Here is a 22,046-nt window from a genome sequence, read left to right on the forward strand (position 1 = left end):
TCCAGAGTAGCTGGGATTATAGGTACGTACCACCATGCCCAGTTAATTTTTGTAGTTTTAGTAGAGGCGGGGTTTCACCATCTTGGCCAGGATGGTCTCGATCTCCCAACCTTGTGATCTGCCCACCTCGGCCTCCCAAAGTGCTGGCATTACAGGTGTGAGCCACAGCGCCCGGCCTGAAAATCTCTTTTTTTTTTTTTGAGACAGAGTCTCGCTCTGTCGCCCATTCTGGAGTGCAGTGGCGCAATCTCGGCTCACTGCAAGCTCCGCCTCCTGGGTTCACGTCATTCTCCTGCCTCAGCTCGGCTAATTTTTTTGTATTTTTAGTAGAGACAGGGTTTCACTGTGTTAGCCAGGATGGTCTCAATCTCCTGACCTCGTGATCCGCCTGCCTCGGCCTCCCAAAGTGCTGGGATTACAGGCGTGAGCCACCGCGCCCGGCCGAAAATCATTTTTAAAACACAAAAGATAGACAAACTGATACAACAGAGGGCCACATTATTTGGGATGGGGGAAATTCTAGGTAAAAGAATGACAAGAGGCCAGGCGTGGTGGTTCACGCCTGTAATCCCAACACTCTGAGAGGCCCAAGTGGGTTTATCGCTTAAGCCCAGGAGTTGAAGACCAGCCTGTGCAAAATGATGAGACCCCGCCTCTACAAAAAATTAAAAAATTAGTCGGGCATAGTGGCATGCACCTGTACTTTCAGCTACTCAGGAGGCTGAGGCAGGAGGATCATCTGAGCCTAAGAGATCGAGGCTGCAGTGAGCTCTGATAGAGCCACTGCACTCCAGCCTCGGTGACAAAGCAATGCCCTGTCTTTAAAAAGAAAAAAGAAAGCAAAAGCAAAGATGTATCAAAGGGTCAAGAAATCAAAATCTGCAGGAGAAAACAGAATCAATCAGCTCAGCAAGGAATGAAATGAGCAGTGATGTGGGCAAGGAGAGTGAGAGGTGACATTAAAACAGGAATTGAGAGATGTCCTGGAGATGACAGGGATTGATATGTGGACACCATATGGTCTGATTTCTGTTTTTTGTTTTGTTTTTTTTGGGACCGAGTCTTGCTCTGTCGCCCAGACTGCAGTGCCGTGGCACAATCTTGGCTCACTGCAACCTCCGCCTCCCGGGTTCAAGCAATTATCCTGCCTCAGACTTCCAAGTAGCTGGGATTACAGGCACCTGCCACCACGCCTGGCTCATTTTTGTGTACATTTAGTAGAGATGGGTTTTCACCATGTTGGCCAGGCTGGTCTCGAAATCCTGACCTCAGGTGATCCGCCTGCCTTGGCCTCCCAAAGTGCTGGGATTACAGGCATGAGCTACCATGCCCGGCCTTATTTATGCTTTATTAACAGTACAGATCAGTACTTTTTAAAAGTATTTTCTGAATTAACAGAAATATTCTATGTCTGCATAGTCCTACACCATAGCCACTAACCAAATCTGGCTAATAAGCACTTAAAATGTGGCCAGTGTTAGAGGAACTGAATTTTTGCCTACTTTAATTACATTTATATAGCCATATGCAGCCAGTGGTTGCCACAATGGAAAGTACAGAAATAAACATTGTGTTAAAAATGGCAGATGAGGCCGGGCATGGTGGCTCATGCCTGTAATCCCAGCACTTTGGGAGGCCGAGGTGGGAAGATAGCCTTAAGTCAGGAGTTTGACACCCACTTGACCAACATGGAGAAACCCCGTCTCTACTAAAAATACCAAATTAGCCAGGCGTGGTGACGCATGCCTGTAATCCCAACTACTCAGGAGTCTGAGCCAGGAGAATTGCTCGAACCTAGGAGGCGGAGGTTACAGTGAGCTGACACTGCGCCATTGCACTCCAGCCTGGGCAAGGAGCAATACTCTGTCTCAAAAAAAAAAAGAAAAGAAAAGATCAAGAATACATAGCTTTTTAAAAATGAGTAAACCCAGAAAGACAAATAGCAGGTGAAAAAAGGGTAGCAACAAAATTGTCTGTATGTAGAAGCTCACAGAAGATGGTAACTGCCTCAGCTGATCTGGAAAAGCCAAATCCTAAGCCAGTAAGAGAAAACCAGAGAACAATTCAATCTGTGTCTTCAAAGAACCACACCATACACCTCAGTATTGGATCGACACCAGGAACTTTGCAAGCAGGAGTGAAGATGAAGCAAAATGTAAGAGGATTGGTTTAAAATATGCACAGATGCAGATTCCCTGACACCTCTGCACAGCAGTATGACTTCCTCCTCCCTGAGATCTACACATCATCAAGGGGGTAACAAACGGCCAGGGTACTATAGAAAATGAAGATAGATCAAGTCAGTGTAAACAAAATGAATAATGATACCAGCCTTCTCTTCCTATTAGGTGCTAAGGACACTGACAAGACAGTGATATGCCCTACAGGAAAGAGACGAAGAATATTCCCTGAGGAATCCAAATGAGCTCACCTATGATACTCTATACCCCTTTCCATTGGCTGATAATCATCAGCTGATTTATCAATATGAAGAATTAGAAAAGGAAGCCAGATGCAGTGGTACATGCCTAAAGTACCAGCCGCACACACCTGTAGTCAAGCTACTCCAGAGGCTGAGGAAGAAGTATAGCTTGAGGCCAGGAGTCCAAGGCCAGCCTGAGCAACACAGCAATACCCATGGTCTCCTTTTAAAAATAAACAGGCTAACGGCCGGGCGCGGTGGCTCAAGCCTGTAATCCCAGCACTTTGGGAGGCCGAGACGGGCGGATCACGAGGTCAGGAGATCGAGACCATCCTGGCTAACACAATGAAACCCCGTCTCTACTAAAAATACAAAAAATTAGCCGGGCGTGGTGGCGGCGCCTGTAGTCCCAGCTACTCAGGAGGCTGAGGCAGGAGAATGGCGGGAACCCGGGAGGCGGAGCTTGCAGTGAGCGGAGATCGGGCCACTGCACTCCAGCCTGGGCGACAGAGCGAGACTCCGCCTCAAAAAAAAAAATAAATAAATAAATAAATAAATAAACAGGCCAGGCGCAGTGGCTCACGCCTGTAATTCCAGCACTTTGAGAGGCCAAGGCAAGTGGATTACTTGAGGTCAGGAGTTTGAGACCAGCCCGACCAACATGGTGAAATCCCATCTGTACTAAAAATACAAAAAATTAGTCAAGTATAGTGGCACGTGCCTGTAATCCAGCTACTTGGGAGGCTGAGGTTGCAGTGAGCTGAGATTGCACCACTGCACTCCAGCATGGGCGACAGAGTGACACTCCATCTCAAAAAACAAAACAAAACAAACAAATAAATAAAGGAGACAATACTGCTACAGATCTCAGAGACATTAAAAGGACAGGAAAGAAACACATTGAAGTTTTATACCAGTAAATTAACAACTTAGATGAAATGGACAAACTCCTTGACATACACAAATAACAAAAGAAACTGAAGCACAGTAGTTCACACCTGTAATCCCAGCTACTCAGAATGCTGAGACAGGAGAATTGCTTGAGCCCAGGAGTTCACCACCACCCTGGGCACTGTAGCAAAACTCCAGCTCAAAGCAAAAAAAAAAAAAAAAAGTCTGAATAGCCCTCAACCAATTGAAGGAATTGAATTTACAATTACAAAATTCCTTGCAAAGAAAACTTTTGGCCCAGACAGCTATACTGGTGAATGCTATTAAATATTTAAGGTAGGAAGGAGAACAATCCAACACAAACTCTTACTAAAAAATAAAGTGAGGCTGGTGGTGATTTAAAAAAAATTAAAAAAGTGAAAATTACATTGCATGGTAGCACATCAAGAACTAATGTCTAAAACCACGGTGGAGAATCAACAAGTAGCAATATACAGAGGGAAAAGTCTAACAAAGGTTCAATTTAACTGTGTCTGGGGTGTAAATAAGTAAAATTATCTGGCATGCAGTTGAGAATATATAGTATCAAGTTGAGGGCGGATGCAGTGGCTCACACCTGTAGTTCCAGCACTTTGGGAGGCCAAGGCGGACGTATCACTTGAGGTCAGGAGATCGAGACCAGCCTAGCCAACATCGTGAAACCCCACCTATACTAAAAATACAAAACTTAGCTAGGTGGGGTGACACATACCTGTAGTCCTAGCTACTCGGGAGGCTGAGGAAAGAGGATCATTTGAACCTGGGAGGAAGAGGTAGCAGTGAACCAAGATTGCACCATTGCACTGCGCAACAGAGCAAGACACTGTCTCTCAAAAAAAAAAAAAAAAAAAATTAACTGGGGCACAGTGGCTTATGCCTGTAATCCCGGCACATTGGGCAGCTGTGGTAGGTGGATCACCTGAGGTCAGGAGTTCAAGACCGGCCTGGCAAACATGGTGACACCCCATCTCTACTAAAAAATACACACACACACACACACACACACACAAATTAGCCAGGTGTGGTGGTGGGTGGCTATAATCCCAGCTACTCAGGAGGCTGAGGCAGGAGAATCACGTGAACCCAGGAGACAGAGGTTGCAGTGAGCTGGGACCACTGCACTCCAGTCTGGGCAACAACAGCAAACCTCCCTCTCAAAAAAAAAAAAAAGGCCGGGCGCGGTAGCTCACGCCTGTAATCCCAGCACTTTGGGAGGCCGAGATGGGTGGATCACGAGGTCAGGAGATCAAGACCATCCTGGCTAACACGATGAAACCCCGTCTCTACTAAAAAATACAAAAAAAAAAAAAAAAAAACTAGCCAGGAGAGGTGGCGGGTGCCTGTAGTCCCAGCTACTCGGGAGGCTGAGGCAGGAGAATGGCGTAAACCTGGGAGGCGGAGCTTGCAGTGAGCTGAGATCTGGCCACTGCACTCCAGCCTGGGCGACAGAGTGAGACTGTCTCAAAAAAATATATATACACATATATATATATATATTTGTGCGTATACACACACACACACACTACTTTGTCAGGTATGTAGTTGTTTTGGGGGGTTTATTTTGTTTTTTGTTTTTGTTTTGAGACAATGTCTGGCTCTGTCACCCATCCTGGTGTGCAGTGGCGTGATCTCGGCTCACTGCAACTTCCGCTTCCTGGTTCAAGCCTTCCTCCCACCTCAGCCTCCCAAGTAGTGGGACTACAGGTGTGTACCATCACACCTGACTACTTATTATTATTATTTGTAGAGGCAGGGTCTCATCATGTTGCCCAGTCTGGTTGTGAAATACTGGGCTCAAGTGATCCACCTGCCTCAGTCTCCCAAACTGGTGGGACCACAGGCACGCACCACTACGCCCAGCCACTTTTTGTATTTTTTGTAGAGACAGTTTTTTGTCATGTTGCTTAGGCTGGTCTCGAACTCCTGACCTCAAGCAATCCACCTGCCTCCACCTCCCAAAGTGCTGGGATTCCAGGCATATAAGCCACCGTGCCCAGCCCAATATGGTTGTTTAGATTATGTAAGAAATGTTACACGATGAGCTTCTCAAAAACTTACGCTGAAACAAAAACAGCTTGTCATTGGCCAGGCACGGTGGCTCACGCCTGAAATCCCAGCACTTTGGGAGGCCAAGGTGGGCAGATCACCTGAGGTCAGAAGTTCGAGACCAGCCTGGGCAACATGGTGAAACCCTGTCTCTACTAAAAATACAAAAATTAGCCAGCATGGTGATGGGTGCCTGTAATCCCCAGCTACTCGGGAGGCTGAGGCAGGAGAATCACTTGAACTTGGGAGGCAGAGGTTGTAGTGAGCCAAAATCACTCCATTGCACTCCAGCCTGGGCAACAAAGCAATACTCCATCTCAAAAAAAAAAAGCAAACAAACAAGCTTGTCATTGAAATTTCCATAGTTCAGATGGTTTTTCTTGTTTTAGTGCCCATCTGTCAGGATATAGACTCTAACTTATTTCTGTCAAAACATCTCTGAGAAGGTAATTTTAATCTGTGGATATTCTGGGCTGTGGAAGGGGAAGAGAAGAAGGAAGGGAGGATGATCCATCAAGACGGCCAAGGCACACAAATACTTTTCTGAATGTTTAGTTGAAGGGAATGATGAAAAAGACAAAACATGGAAAGTTCCATTTTGGTCAGCTAATATATTCCAAGATTCTATGCCTGTTTGTGATTTTATGTCTTATTAGAATTAGAGTGGCATAACCTCAGAAAACATAGCTTAAAAACATTTGATTTCCTATGCCTTTTTTTTTTTTTTTTTTTTTTTTTTGAGATGGAGTCTTGCTCTGTCACCCAGGCTGGAGTGCAACGGCATGATCTCCACTCACTGCAACCTCCTCCGCCTCCTGGGTTCAAGCGATTCTCCCACTTCAGCCTCCCGAGTAGTAGCTGGGACTACAGGCACGCACTACCACATCCGGCTAATTTTTATATTTTAGTAGAGACTGTGTTTCACCATGTTGCCCAGGCTGGTCTCGAACTCCTGACCTCGGGTGATCTGCCCACCTCGGCCTCCAAAAGTGCTGAGATTACAGGAGTGAACCACTGCACCCAGATTCCTATGTGTTTTTAATGCTCTCAGCCATTTGGGTGCTTTTAAGACAAGATTCCTTGAGATTAGCCTGGGTAACATGGTGAAACCCCGTCTCTACAAAACAATTAGCCGGCTATGGTGGTATGTGTCTGCAGTCCCCACTACTCGGGAGGCTGAGGTTGCAGGGAGTTGTGATCGCACCACTGCACTTCAGTGGGTGACAGAGCCAGACTCTGTATCAAAATGAAGAAGAGAAGGAGAGGGAGGGAGGAGGAGGAGGAGAAGGAAGAAAGAGGAAATGAAGGAAGGAAGGCAGGGAGGGAGGGGAGGAGAAGAAAGAAGGTAGGAGGGAGGAGGGGGAGGAGCAAGGGAAGGAGGAGTGGGGAGGGAAAGGAGGGAGAGAGAGGAAAGGGAGAGAGAGAGGGGAAAGAAGAAGAAAGAAGAAAAAGAAGAAGAAAAGGAGGAGGAGGAAGAAGGCGATGACAACAAGATTCCTTCATTCAAATGCAGTTAAGACATCAGATGCATGCAGGCAGATTTAATATAGGAACAACCACAGTGTAGTTGTTTCTTTGGCTCTAGAAAGGCTTCTTCCTAAACTGGAAGTATATCTATACTTTTTCTCAGCTGCCTACACCAAGTAAGATGCTGCAAATGTGTGTGTGAGGGTGTATATATGGTAGGAGGGGTTCTTGTGCGGCAAGGGTTTGGATTTACTCATAGGATTATCAAGTCCCAGTACTGTTAATAAAAATTGTTGGCTTAAAAAATTTACTCAGAAACCTGGGATATATAGAGTTGTTGAGCTGAAATCCTAAGCTATCATGTCATATTTACAAAATAATGTCAAGTGATAAAAGGAACAAAGAGCCCAGTGTGGTGGCTCACCCTATAATCCCAGCACTTTGGAAGAAGGCCAAGATAGGAGGATTGCGTGAACCTGGGAGTTCAAAACCTGGCAATATCCTGTCTCTAAACAAAATACAAAAGGCAGGCAGACATGGCAATGCATGTCTGTAGTTCAGGCTCTTTGGGAGACTAGGGTGGGAAGATTGACTGAGCCCGGGAGGTCAAGGCTGCGGTGTGCTGTGATTGCGCCACTGGACTCTAACCTGGGTGACAAAGCAAGACCCTGTACTCCCCCAAAAAACAAACAACCCACAGAATTGCTCACATTGCATGCTCACATATTAATTTTTAGCATTTCTTATCAATAAAGTATCTTTAATTAAGATATCCACATTGTAACTTTTATATGCACTAGGAAACCAAAAAATTAGCACAACTTTCTTTATTGCAGTGGTCTGAAACAACCTGCAGTATCTGCAAGTTATTCCTGTAGTGTTATCCATATTATTTTAATTTTCTGGGAGAGAATGATGTTCAGGTATTACTAGTGTGACATGAAAATAGTAAAAACAGCTGATTTGGCCTAGCAGAAATGTGTATACTTACTTGTTTTTTTTTTTAAGTTTCCTTCTAAGATCCTCAGGAGATATTGGTACATCTCAACTTAACAGAAAGCAATACAACTGGCAATGACCACCAGATATGCAGCTAGCAAGAATCTAGAAGGGTAACACTTTAAAACTATCAAAAATAGATCTGGTTCCTTTATCTACAGTCCGGTATTATTAACAAGCTAGGTAGGGAATACACAATTTTAACACAAAAATACCTAACAGTGATGACGAAGCAAATATATTCAAAGCAAATGGGGCAATCAGAGAGAAGGCAGTACAAGAAATATTCAGAGATATTTCAGACAATGTAGAAGTACCCAGTACTACAGCCGAAGTGCTCATACTACGTGGATGCTTGGTTTTCTCCACAAAGTGTATGAACTTGTGGATCTATCCACACACTCAAGAGCATGGGTGCTAGAGATGCCCACTGTAAACAAACTCAATGAACTATAAGGATTCTACCCAAAAGGTCAGTCAATTTGTAAAATAAAATCATATCCAAGAAGCATTAATTTAACCAAACATTAATTTCCAAATAAGACAGACATCTTATGAGAAAAAAACTAAAATACCACTTACCATGATGGTTCCTGGAGCTGACTCTGATGAACTCACAGGGCTTTGGTATGGGATCCTGTTATGCACAGAACTCTGGTCATAAGAGGAAGAAGTTGCTACTGGACTAGCAGAACTCAGTGATGAGCTGGTCAGACTGCAGGAGGTAATGACAGAAGTTGTATATGTGGAGTTCTGTACTGCACTGGTCATTGGTAAAGATGTATTCAAAGGCTCACTGAAAAGAGTCAAAGATATTCAACATAATTTTGTTACTTTAAATAGCTTCATGAAAAAAATAAAAATAAACAGCTTCAAGAGATGCAACTACTTCATCAATTTATTGTCCCAAATGAGACTCACCTAATTTACTGAGAGATAGGGGGACATCTTTAAGAATACTTAGGCTGGGCACAGTGGCTCACGCCTGGAATCCCAAGACTTTGGGAGGCCAAGGTGGGCAGATCCTGAGGTCAGGAGATTGAGACCATTCTTGCCAACATTCTGAAACCCCATCTCTCCTAAAAATACAAAAATTAGCAGAGCATGGTGGCGGGCGCCTGTAATCTCAGCCACTCTGGAGGCTGAGGCAGAAGAATCACTTGAACCTGGGAGGCAGAGGTTGCAGTGAACCAAGATCGCACCACTGCACTCCAGCCTGGCGACAGACTGCGACTCCGTCTCAAAAAAAAAAAAAAAAAGAATACTTAAGAAGATTCTTTAAGGAATCCAGGTGTTTGAGACCATCTTTAAAAAGGGAACTTAAACAAGTATCAGGTTTTGCCTCTGGAATGTGGAAAAACTAAAACAACAACAACAACAAAGTCAGCCAGGCACGGTGGCTCATGTCTGTAATCCCAGCACTTTGGAAGGCTGAGGCAGGCAGATTCATTGAGCTCCAGAGTTTGAGGCTGGTCTGGGCAACACGACGAAACCCCGTGTCTATAAAACGTATTAAAAAATTAGCTGGGCGTGGTGGTGCACACCTGTAATCCAAGATACACAGGAGTCTGAGGCAGGAGGATCACTTGAGCCTGGGAGGCAGAGGTTGCAACGAGTCAAGCATGCCACTTCACTCTAGCCTGGACAACAGACCAAGACTCTATCTCAAAAGAAAAAAAAAAAACCACAAAAAAACTAAAATCTGAGATTTTGTATTTATAAAATATTCCACTGAAGAAAATTACTGCTGCAAAGATGTGAAGAAATTAGATCCCTCACAGACTACTGGTAGGAATGTAAAATGCTACAGCCACAGTGGAAACAGTATGGGAGTTTCCCAAATGGTTACGTTACCATATGACCCAGCAATTCTACTGCTGGGATATACATCCCGAAGAACAGAAAGCATGCAAAACTTGAAACCAAATGTCCACAGTAGCACGATTCACTATAGTCAAAAAGAGCAAACAACCCAAATGTCTACCAACTAATGAATGAATAAAATGTGGTGTATCAACACAATGAAATATTTGGCAATAAAAATGATACATTAAACATGGGTGTACCTTGAAAACTTATACTAAGTGAAAGACCAGACATAAAAGGCCACATATTCCAAGATTCCAGTTATATGAAATGTCCAGGTAGGCAAATCCAGAGACAGATTATTGGTTGCTAAGGGGCAGGGCAATGAAGAAATTGAGACTGTCTGCTACAGGTATGGGGTTTCTCATGGAGATGATGGAAGGTCTGGATAAACACTGAGGACAGCTGCACAATCTATTACCACAGGATGTATTCTTTCCACCAGGTGATCTCTTAGGGTCTATTTTGCTTCATAACGAAGGACTAAATTCAGTACCTTAAAGACTTCGAATACAAGTTGATGGGAATCTGATTACTATTTTCACTGCTTGGAGCTGATCCAAATTCAGAGAGAGAAGGTTCTGACCCAAATTCCAGAGCCCCAAACTGCACATTTAATCCCGTGACATCTGCTGAACCAGGCATTTCCACTGCAGAAGCTGGGATCTGAAAAAGCAAAGCTGTCATGTCAGGAGCAGAGGTCACAGATTCCAGGTCACAAAGGCCTGTAACAGAGCCAAACAAGCATTTAGGTTCCCAGGCAATACTGGCAGGAAGGAGGAGTGAGAAACAAGAAGAAAAAAGGAATAAGACTTTTCTAAAAAGAGAAAGAAAAGAAATAAGCTAAGAAAAATTAAAAGGTGGCTGGGCATGGTGGCTCACGCCTGTAATCCCAGGACTTTGGGAGGCCAAGGTAGGAGGATCATTTGCACCCAGGAGTTCAAGACCAGCCTGGACAACACAGTGAGATCCTGTCTCATTTAAAAAAAAAGGAGAAATTAAAAGTTAAACAGGAATGGTTGGCATTAATATCACCACCTGCATCTAAGAGCAATGGGGGGGAGTTGTGATGGTGGTGGGGAGTGAACACTGAGCTGACTACTCTATTTTTGGGGACTCACCAATGATGAAAGTATCACCTGGTCAAGGAACCATGCATCCTCCAACTATGGGATATGGCAAAACCCTCAAGAACAACAGTTCTCTGAGCCATATCTTCAAATCTATACTTGAAATAAGGATCTGTGGCTCTCAGCACAAACCCACTCCCTCTAATGCTAGTCTGGTCACTCAGAAATGGCCATATCCTTGTTATGCAATCAATAAGCTATGTGCTTGAAAAACACTGTATCCCAGTTTCCAAAACTTAGTATCCCACTACTTGAGCTGAATGTAAAAACAATTCCACCTTTAGGCCTGAATGTAAAAATAATTTCACCTTCATGATGAAATGCTCACCTTAGAAGCTGGGGGTATCCGCCGCTTAGCAAGTTTGATGTGTTTGGACTGTGGCTGGTGGGCAGACACAGAGATATTTTCAATGGTCATGCTGGGAAGCTGCAAAAGCTTGTTCACAGTGGAGGGACTGTCTCCAGGTGTTGATTCTCGAAGTTTTGCCTGGGAAGGAAAGGACTCCAAACCAGGAGGAGGAACAGTGACTGCCTGGCTCTGGTGCTGTTGTCGCTGGCTCAACTGGCTAAGAACTGGGGATGGCTCAGGTTGAGATTTGAAGTCTAAAAAAAGTAAGCAGCAATTAATGAGGCACAATGGCTTCAAACTCCCTCAACTGTTACTTATCATGAAGTGTTCCATTACCACCAATTTCTCCAAATCATTTCCAGCTGAATTTCTTAGGTTTTACACACACACTACGTGTAACACCTCATTTATGATAAACGGGAAAAGTTCCCAAATGGGCACGCACCTTGTTTCCTATCCAGAGAGATCTGGTTTATGTTTAAACATAGGGGGTGATGAACTTGTGAGAACAATATTGTGGTGCTATACACACCTGACCATTAGCTAACGGAGAATCATACTTTTATTATTTTATGGATTTTCTACATAACTGTTAAAAATTTGAGGCCGGGTGCGGTGGCTCAAGCCTATAATCCCAGCACTTTGGGAGGCCGAGAGGGGCGGATCATGAGGTCAGGAGATCGAGACCATCCTGGCTAACACGGTGAAACCCCGTCTCTACTAAAAAATACAAAAAAACTAGCCGGGCGAGGTGGCGGGTGCCTGTGGTCCCGGTTACTCGGGAGGCTGAGGCAGGAGAATGGCGTAAACCCGGGAGACGGAGCTTGCAGTGAGCCGAGATCTGGCCACTGCACTCCAGCCTGGGCAACAGAGCAATACTCAGTCTCAAAAAAAAAGAAAAAAATTTGAGCCAGGCACAGTCGCTCATACCTATAATGCCAGCACTTTGGGAGGCTGACGTGGAAGGATTGCTTTAGCCCAGGGGTACAAAGCTGCAGTGAGCTATGATTGTACCACTGAATTCCAGTCTGGGTGACAAAACAAGACCCTGTCTCATTCAAAAATTAAAAAAAAAAAAAAATTATTAAGTTTTTGGACTAATTGATGTATATATATACACAATGTCACAAAATCCAAAAGATGGCCAGGAGCGGTGGCTCACGCCTGTAATCCCAACACTTTGGGAGGCCAAGGCAGGCGAATCATGAGGTCAGGAGATCAAGATCATCCTGGCTAACATGGTGAAATCCATCTCTACTAAAAATACAAAAAAATTAGCCAGGCGTGGTGGCGGGCACCTGTAGTCCCAGCTACTCGGGAGGCTGAGGCAGGAGAATGGCATGAACCTGGCAGGCAGAGCTTGCAGTGAGCTGAGATCGCGCCACTGCACTCCAGCCTGGGCGAAAAAGCGAGATTCTCTCTCAAAAAACAAACAAAAAAATCCGAAAGATACAAGAATATGTATGATGAATATTAAGTTTCTCTTCCACACTACCCTCCCATACTTGCTCCACAAAGGCAAACACTATACCCGGTTTTCCTGAATGTCTCTTTCAGAGATACTATATCACTATATACAGAGAGACAGACAGACATATATATACACACACTATATATCTTACTGTCTCACAAATCATTTAATTTCCATTGAGTGTTTCACATTAATGTGCAAAGAGCTACTTCATACTCATTTTGATGACTATACAGAAATCTAGTATACATAGGTATCATTTCATAAAACCAGTACTGTATTAATGGACTTTTAGGTCAAATCTTTTGCTATTAAAAGCAATGCACTAATGAATATATTTGTATGTAAGATGTTTTAAGTACAAGTATACCTGTAGGATCAACTGCTAGGATAAAGTTGCTCCTTCACAGGGTATATTTTGAATTTTGATAAATATTATAAAATTACTGTCCACAGATAGGACACATCCTTTTTAACACACTCTAATACCAAACACTTTTGAATTTCCTGGTTCAATTGGTGGAAAATGGTGTTAAAAAATACAAACTAAAGTGATATAAATGTGCTTAGTATCATTTCATATACTTAAGTGTTCTTTACTTATAGACTGTGTTCTTACCTCTTTAGCCAGTTTTTTAACCTGTTTGTTGTTCTGCTTTTAGTTACTCTTTATATATTAAGGAAATTCACTCTTTTTGTCTATTATACAAATTGAGTATTTTCTTCATTGTCTGCCTTCTAATTTGGTGTTTTCTGCCATACCTAGAAAGGTCTCCCTCACACAGAACAACAAAAAAATTATTCTGTGTTTTCTCTATTACAGTTCTAGATTCACTACTTATGTTTAACTATTGTGACCTATTGGCATTTTGGTATAGAGAGCCAACTTCATATTTCAATTAGATATCCAGTTTTAATAAACTGTTTTTTCACTACTGATTTGAAAAGCCAGTTCTACCATATGGGACACAGGTTGGCCATCTTTTTCTCTATGGGGCCAGAGTACAACAACCTAATATTTAGCCTTTGCGTCTCATCACATTGCCCAGGCTGGTCTCGAACTCCTGGACTCAAGCAATCCTCCTCCTTCTGCATCCCCAAGTGCTGGGATTACATGAGCCACCATGCCCAGTTGGCTGAGTGTGAATAGAATTTAATTTAAAAAAACAAATGACAGATCTGGTTTAGATGCACCCATTTTTGAACTTGGTATTATAGGCATGCACCAAATCCATAGGCTTTATAAAGAATATGGGAATACCACAGTTCTATCTAAAAAAGTCCTATCACTCACTAGTTATGTGTACAGAAAAAGTTAATATAGGGACCTACAATTGCTCTCAAAAAGGCCTGCTTGATGACGGGACCCTGGCTAGTGTCTGAGAATTTGAACTGCTGGTATGTACTTGGCAAAGGGTGCCAACACACCAACCTATTAGGGTGGCTCACTGTGCTAAGAATGTCTGTATAAACGATGTGGTTTATGCTCAACATCTGCTTTCCTTCTAGGAAACTGTAATTTTGCTACGTGTTATAACAAAAAACATAGGCATAGGATACCTACATTTCTTGTCCCAACAAAAACTTTGGGCACTGAGTCTCTAATGATTTCCCTTGGTAGACATCACTTCAAACTCAGGAGTGGTCTCAGGTACTTCCAACACACTAAGTCATTTCACAGAACAGAGAAATATGCTTCCCTGTCTTGCTATATGCCCTAACCATAAACCAGTCCACATGGCCAGTTCCATAATTAATAAAATCCCCTGCTATTCCTTAATACAGTGTGGCATGTGAGTGCTGGTGGGGAATGGTGGCTTAATGTCACAATTTCTGTGGGAGTTTAGTTTAGAAAACATCCAGTCTATACATGGGGCCTCTACAATACAAACCACAGATTGTAAAGCTTGATGAAATCATAGCTGATACTTCGAAACGTTAGAATGAGAAAGCATGAGAGTGTGAGTTAAAATACTGTCCAGGCTGGGCGTGGTGGTTCACACCTGCAATCTCAGCACTTTTGGAGGCCGAGGTGGGTGGATCGCCTGAGTGCAGGAGTTCCAGACCAGCCTGGGGAACATGGCAAAATCCTGTCACATAAAAAAATACAAAAAAACCAGCCAGGAGTGGTGGCATGTGCCTGTAGTCCCAGCTACTAGAGAGGCTGAAGTGGGAGGATCGACTGAGCCTGGGAGGTCAAGATGGCAGTGACGCGTTACTGCACCACTGTACTCCAGCCTGTGCAACAGAGCAAGATCCTGACTCAAAAAAATAATACTAAAATAAAATAATAGAGTAAAATATTGTCTAGGCTGGATACAGTGGTGCACGTCTGTAATCCCAGCTACTCAGGAGGCTGAGATGAAAAGACTGCCTGAGGCCAGGAGGTGGATGGAGATAAGCCTGGGCAGCACAGGAAGACCCATCTCAAAAAAAAAAAAAAAAAAAAGTCTTAAAATAAGTTTTCCACATTCTATCACCATCCTATTCTAATACAGCTCAGAAAATTCTGTCTGTGCATTTACACAAAGTGTTAGATGCTCATATTTGTATGCTTTTACCATACTCTTCAAGGTATGTACTACCACCACCACTACTAACAATGAAACTATCAAGAACAATAAAAACAAATAAATGCAGGTATTGTACAACAAAGGAAGACTGATTTAACTGAGAAACTGCAAGAGTTCTGCTAAAAAGAAACATCTCTGGACAAATTCCACATTAGTGTTCACAAGTCAACACTCTGCCAAAGTTTGAAACGTCCTCAGTGGGGGCAAACTCACAAACAATGTATACCTACCAAAATGACTGAGGACTGAGGACTGGGATGTTGGGGGCTTGAGGTCCCAAGAAGTAGTAGTTGTAGGGTGACTTGTACTATTCTGCTGTGTACTTGGGGTGGTGGTAAACTGGCCCAAACTCGGAGCTTTCAATGGGTCCAAAATCTGGGAGTTGGTGATGGTTGCCATTTTTGGTGGTGCAAGCTCTCCAAATCCTGAGCCAAGGACGGATGACTTTAAAAGGGGGATAAAAGAACAAATCCTCAGCAATACAGAATTTGTACCCAAGGCTTTAAAACACATCAGTATTTTCACAAGTATGTTAAAACCTATAATCTAAAACATATGAATTACTAAAATATAACTTAGAAAATACTACATGAAAATATTACTATGCAATAAAAATTGACTAAATAAATATAGCTACCCTTCCTCATTCTGACATAAGAAGTTAAAAGGAAGGGAAATATTTGCCATGAATTTGAAGAAATCAATTTTTTTAAAAGTGATATTGGCCAGGCTTGGTGGCTCACGCTTGTAATCCCAACACTTTGGGAGGCCAAGAAGGGCGGATCACAAGGTCAGGCAGATCACGAGGTCAGGAGATCAAGACCATTCTGGCTAACACAGTGAAACCCCGTCTCTACTAAAAATACAAAAAAATTAGCCGGGAGTGGTGGCAGGCGCTTGTAGTCCCAGCTACTCGGGAGGCTGAGGCAGGAGAATGGCGTGAACCTGGGAGGCGGAGCTTGCAGTGAGCGACGATCATGCCACTGTACTTCAGCCTGGGCAACAGAGTGAGACTTCGTGTCAAAAAAATAAATAAATAAAATAAAATAAAGTGATGTCACTAGTTCACAATTAAATATCATTATTTTAAAAAAACTAAAGAGGAATGCCATGAAATACATGACAAAGATATACTTGACCAACAAAAACACATTATTTTCCTAATCTGTGAACCACAGTCTTCATCTTTAATGATTACAAGATGTTCAGTCAAAGAAGCGATCAGTGTGAGATGACCCCACAAGATCAAATACAGGTCAGGTTGGGCACGGTGGCTCACACCTGTAACCCCAGTACTTTAGGAAGCCGAAGTGGGTGGATCACCTGAGGTCAGGAGTTAGAAACCATCCTGGCCAACATGGTGAAACCCCGTCTCTACTAAAAATACAAAAATTAGCCAGGCATGGTGGCGCACGCCTGTAATCCCAGCTACTCGGGAGGCTGAGACAGGAGAACAGCTTGAACCCAGGAGGTGGGGGTTGCAGTGAGCCGAGATTGCGCCACTGCACTCCAGCCTGGGTGACAAAGTGAGACTCCGTCTCTCGTGTGCGTGCACGCATGCATGCGCGCACACACACAAGATCAAATAGGTCAAAGAACTGAACTTAAGGGTTAATATTCCAAAATGAGGCACTGCAATACACAGGTATTTGAAGTTGAGCAAATACCATGGACACTATTTTCATTTCAAGCTGTTTAGATGACTAACACCACCAAATATGCTCCATAAATAAGCACAAAGAAAATAATGTTACTCCTCCCCCATTTGTCCTGTCAGGTCGATATCCAAAGAGGATGAACTATAAAAGACAATGGAAGATCAACTACATTTTTACATATCCAGATCATTCTGAAATGTAAGTTCTTCATCAAAAATAATATTTCTTTTCCTTTTTTTTTGAGATGGAGTCTTGCTCTGTCACCCAGGCTGGAGTGCAGTGGCATGATCTTGGCTCACTGCAAGCTCCGCCTCCTGGGTTCACTCCATTCTCCTGCCTTAGCCTCCCGAGCAGCTGGGACTACAGGCGCCCAGCACAACGCCCGGTTAATTTTTATTTTATTTTATTTTATTTTATTTTATTTTATTTTATTATTATTATTTTTTGAGACCGAGTCTCGCTCTGTAGCCCAGGCTAGAGTGCAGTGGCCGGATGTCAGCTCACTGCAAGCTCCGCCTCCCGGGTTCACGCCATTCTCCGGCCTCAGCCTCCCGAGTAGCTGGGACTACAGGCGCCCGCCACCTCGCCCGGCTAGTTTTTTTGTATTTCTTAGTAGAGACGGGGTTTCACCGTGTTAGCCAGGATGGTCTCGATCTCCTGACCTCGTGATCTGCCCGCCTCGGCCTCCCAAAGTGCTGGGATTACAGGCGTGAGCCACCACGCCTGGCCCAAAAATAACATTTCATATCCATTTAAGGTCAAAAACAAGCACTCTGCCTTCCCACAAGTAAGTTGAAACAATTACTTCTATTATCAACATTCAAAGGCAAGGAATATCCCAGTTGTATAGAAATCCAAACTTCTCCACTTTGAGTAAAACATTAGGTTACAGACAGCTGTGACACAGAATCCGCTCATACTGAAACAGTTGTGCTAACATTACTTATCACTGCTCCAGATTGTTTTTTCAGGTTGCCCAATAAACCAGTCTGAGGTTGCTACCAAATTGCAAAAATCCAGCTCAAGTCCACTGATTCAATGAAGGCTTCCGAGGTGATGACTCTCTTCATCCTGTTATCCTACATAATCCCTAACATGCATCAGCTAGTTTTATCAAATGCACTGTGTGCTTTACAACACAGCGAAATCACTGAATCGATGACTACTGCCGTGCCCTAGGTAATACATAGCATAGGCCTCTTAAGTCCACCTACACATTTAAATCAATGGAGAGACTTTTAAAATGTATACAATACACACATGTGCACACATGCACATACACACAAACACAAACAGTGCCCAAATTCCAATCCCAAAGATGAAGACACGTTTTGTTTCAGAGACTCGGGAAATACCATCCCCACTTCTGTTGCTATTGTTATTTACTAGGTTCTCCAGGGATTTTACTTTACAATAATTATTATTTAGAGACAAGGTCTTGCTGTCAACCCAGGCTGGAGGGCCACAGAACAAACTCCTGGGCTCAAGTGATCCTCCCACGCCAGCCTCTCAAGTAGCTGGGACTACAGTAGCGAAGATTACAGGGCATGTGCCATGACGCCCAACTTATTTTATTTTAGCAAGATGAGGTCTCGATATGTTGCCGGGCTGGTCTCAAATTCCTGGCATCTCAAAATCTTCCTGCCTCAGCCTCCCAAATTTCTGGGATTTACAGCGATGAGTCACCATGCCTGGCCTCCCCAGTGATTTTTTTTTTTTTTTTTTTGAGATAAGAGTTTCTCTCTTGTCGCCCAGGCTGGAGTGCAATGGCACGACAGCTCACTGCAACCTCCACCTCCCGCATTCAGGTGATTCTCTTGCCTCAGCCTCCTGAGTAGCTGGGATTATAGGCGCCCACCACCAGGCCTGGCTAATTTTTGGTAGAGATGGGGTTTTACCACGTTGGCCAGGCTGGTCTCGAACTCCTGACCTCAGGTGATCCGCTCACCTTGGCCTCCCAAAGTGCTGGAATAACAGGTGTGAGCCACCGTGCCCAGCTCCCAGTGATTTTTAAAGTGCTGTAGGGTTGAGAACCACTGCTCTAATACAACACCACACAAACAATTCTTATTCTGCCTTCTCATGTTGGTCATTCTCATGCTGGTCACGACATAAAGCAACATATCTGAAGATCGCTGTGAAAACTCAAGTCCTTCTTATCAATTCAGTGGACAGGCATAGATTTCAGCAAGTCAGGAAGAGCATTACATAATTATACCAGTAGTAGAGGGAAAGGCAGAGGAGGAAAAGACTCTGGTGCTTCAATTAAAAATCAGGGTTTTTATTAGGCCTTCTCAAAATAGAGAAACCTTGGGCTGTCCTACTTCAAGCACTGATACCACCTCATATACCAATGATACTAAAAACACCAAGTCCCCAGGCCCAACACATGATATGGCTACACAGAGTAGAAAATACTAATGAAAAGTTTAAATATTCAATTCTCAATTTTATCAGGGTAAAACAAATGATTTGACTCAGGGGAAAAAATTGTTTCTCAGGAATAAATTTCAGGAAAAACACAGCAACAAACTAAAATAATTATCCCTAGGAAGAGCTGTAGTTCTGCGTCCATAGAACTTTCCAACTTCCCCTTGCCAGCTCAGAACTTTCTGCAGTTGGGTAGGAACTTCAGTTCACCATTCTAAAGCAACATTCTTGTATAAGCTATGATCTAAGGTTGTACTTCCATGAGCCTATCTTCACAGCCTTCACTAACAGTTCCTGAAGTTCTTTCTGGATGGGAGCTTAACTCACATTGGAAGTCAGAGTCATACAGCACTAAATGACACTGTTTCAATAAAAACACACCCAAACTATAAGGGCCTCTGTTAATCTTTTGGCATTTTAAGAAAATGTAGCTTATTTTACGGTCTTAGGGGAAAAAAAAGCAAAAAATACAAGCACCTAGGCAGACTTAGAACTGTTTGTACATGATTTTATAGCAAGTCAATTCTGATAAACTTTTGCATTTAAGTAAATTGGAAAATAAGTGAGAAACTGAATATACTAACTATAGAGACAGAATATGAAACAAAATCCAAAGAAAACATTATTCAGAAGAAAGGGGTGCTTTCAATCTCAAGAGTGATCATCAGTTGAAAGAATTCGACAAATCATAAAAAAATTTTTATCTTTGTCCAGGAAACTCAGGTAGTTAAATTCCACATGGAATCATCAGCTATGTGCTTGGAAATTACCACATCATTGTTTTCTGGACTGAGATCTACTGTAGAATTTTCTGATGTTTTGTTTTAGAGATGGGGTCTCGCTCTGTCACCCAGTCTGGAGTTCAGTGGCATGATCATGGCTCACTGCAACCTCAAACTCCTGGGCTCAAGTGATCCTCCAGCCTCAGCCTCCCAAGTAACTGAGACTACAGGCACACAACACCACACTCAACTAATTTTTGTTGTTTGCTTTTTATGCAGAGACAGAGTTTTGCTTTGTTGCCCAGGCTGGTTTCAAACTCCTGGGTTCAAGTAATCCTCATGCCTCAGCCTCCCAAAGTGCTGGGATTACAGGTATGAGCCATCATGCCCGGCCTTACTGTAGATATTCTTATATTTAGAAAGTAATTATAAGGCATGTATCATATTCTAGAATACATTTGCTAATGGGTATATTTCTTAAAATCCCATACTGAAATAAAAGTGAGTTACCAGGCTCTGAGGAGAATACGAGTTGACAGCAGTGGAGCTGCCAGTCCCTGGTGCCATCTGATTGTTGTGTTGCGAATTTGTGAAGACAAGGGCTTGGCTAAAGCCCTGCTGTTGGGAAGTTTCAAAGGAGTTGGCTTCTGAGGCTTGACCGTGAGGAACAGGCTTCTGGAGCAAGGTTACCAGATCAATGCTAAGCAGACAAAAAACAATGAGGAATCAGTCATAAGCAAATCTTACCAACAAATGAATCTGAGAAGTCAATCAATATTAGTGAATTTACATTAAAAATCAAATGAGGAGAACCTTTGGAAAATGGGGTTTAAGGGGGCAAAAGGAGGGCATCATCCACACAAAAAAGCATACAAAGCCACAGAGACTGAAGCAGGGCTTCGCAGAAAAGAGAATCAAAAGGTGTATTGAGAAATTTTCAGAGTAATGACTAACACATTATAAACTTTGAAAACCTGGAGCAATAAAGTAAAATTAACCAATTTTCTCAAGTTTGGTTCACTTTACCTAGAATATTTTATCAATTTATTACCTAAAACCAGAGTTCCTAATAAATCTGTATTTTTAGGGAATGAAGACCTCACCTGCAGTAGACAATTCAGTAAGTTTCATTTTTTTTTTTTTTTTCTGAGACTGTCTCACTCTGTTACCAAGGCTGAAGTGCAGTGGTGTGACCCTGGCTCACTGCAACCACAGCCTCCTGGGTTCAAGCGATTCTCGTGCCTCCCCGCCTCCCAAGTAGCTGGGATTACAAGTGTGTGCCACCATGCCCGGCTAATTTTTGTATTTTTAGTAGAGACAGGGTTTCACCATGTTGGCCAGGCTGGTCTCAAACTCCTGATCTCAAGTGAGTCGCCTGCCTTGGCCTCTCAAAGAGCTGGGATTATAGGTGTGAGCCAACCTACCTGGCCAAGTTTCACATTTATCTTAAATTTTTACATTCTATCCCAAAATACATTTAAGTGTGTGTATACACACACATACACACATACACATACACACGCCCATATAATTTTATCTTTAAAATATTCAGGAATAAAGGCACAGTATAGTAACAAATATATTGTTAACCAGAACTCTCAAAACACCCCCAGAAAGACAGATATTCCAATTTGGACTACTTGACAAGAATAAGCTACAAACTTCCTGTACCAACTCTTTTCTAAATTTACCTAGTGTAGTAGGACCTGCCAGATGCGCCAGATTACCTAACCCGGTAATGAATGCTAGTCAATCCTTTCAAAGGCCAGTTCCCATCAGTTCTCCTAACTGACATTCTCACCATGTCAATGAGACAGGCAGATTCTGGGACAATTCAAGACTCATTCCTGACACACGGCAAAGTTCCTAGCCCTGAGTTCCTCTCCCTTATAGACTATAGCCAAGTTGAATTTCATGACAATGATCCCAGTACATTCACTGAATCATAAATACAATAGAGAAGGTATGTGCATTTAACAAGAA

The 22,046-nt window shown here is 43.0% G+C and overlaps 1 protein-coding gene and 1 non-coding gene across 3 annotated transcripts in view; both read right to left on the minus strand.

Moving 5' to 3' along the window:
• UBAP2 (ubiquitin associated protein 2) overlaps positions 1-22,046 on the minus strand; it is a 134,406-nt gene that overhangs the window by 17,931 nt on the left and 94,429 nt on the right. For both annotated transcript variants that reach the window (XM_021927437.2, XM_021927438.2), the window contains 5 exons: positions 20,574-20,763; positions 15,484-15,697; positions 11,189-11,463; positions 10,227-10,396; positions 8,447-8,660 (listed from right to left, as the gene is read on the minus strand). In XM_021927437.2, coding sequence (XP_021783129.1) covers positions 8,447-8,660; positions 10,227-10,396; positions 11,189-11,463; positions 15,484-15,697; positions 20,574-20,763 — 1,063 coding nt within the window. The remainder of the gene's footprint in view (positions 1-8,446; positions 8,661-10,226; positions 10,397-11,188; positions 11,464-15,483; positions 15,698-20,573; positions 20,764-22,046) is intronic.
• Positions 20,050-20,131, minus strand: LOC116270169. The gene has a single exon (XR_004178095.1). It is a non-coding gene; the product is annotated as a small nucleolar RNA SNORD121A (small nucleolar RNA).

This window comes from Papio anubis, chromosome 13 (assembly GCF_008728515.1).
Source record: "Papio anubis isolate 15944 chromosome 13, Panubis1.0, whole genome shotgun sequence".
NCBI lineage: Eukaryota > Metazoa > Chordata > Mammalia > Primates > Cercopithecidae > Papio > Papio anubis.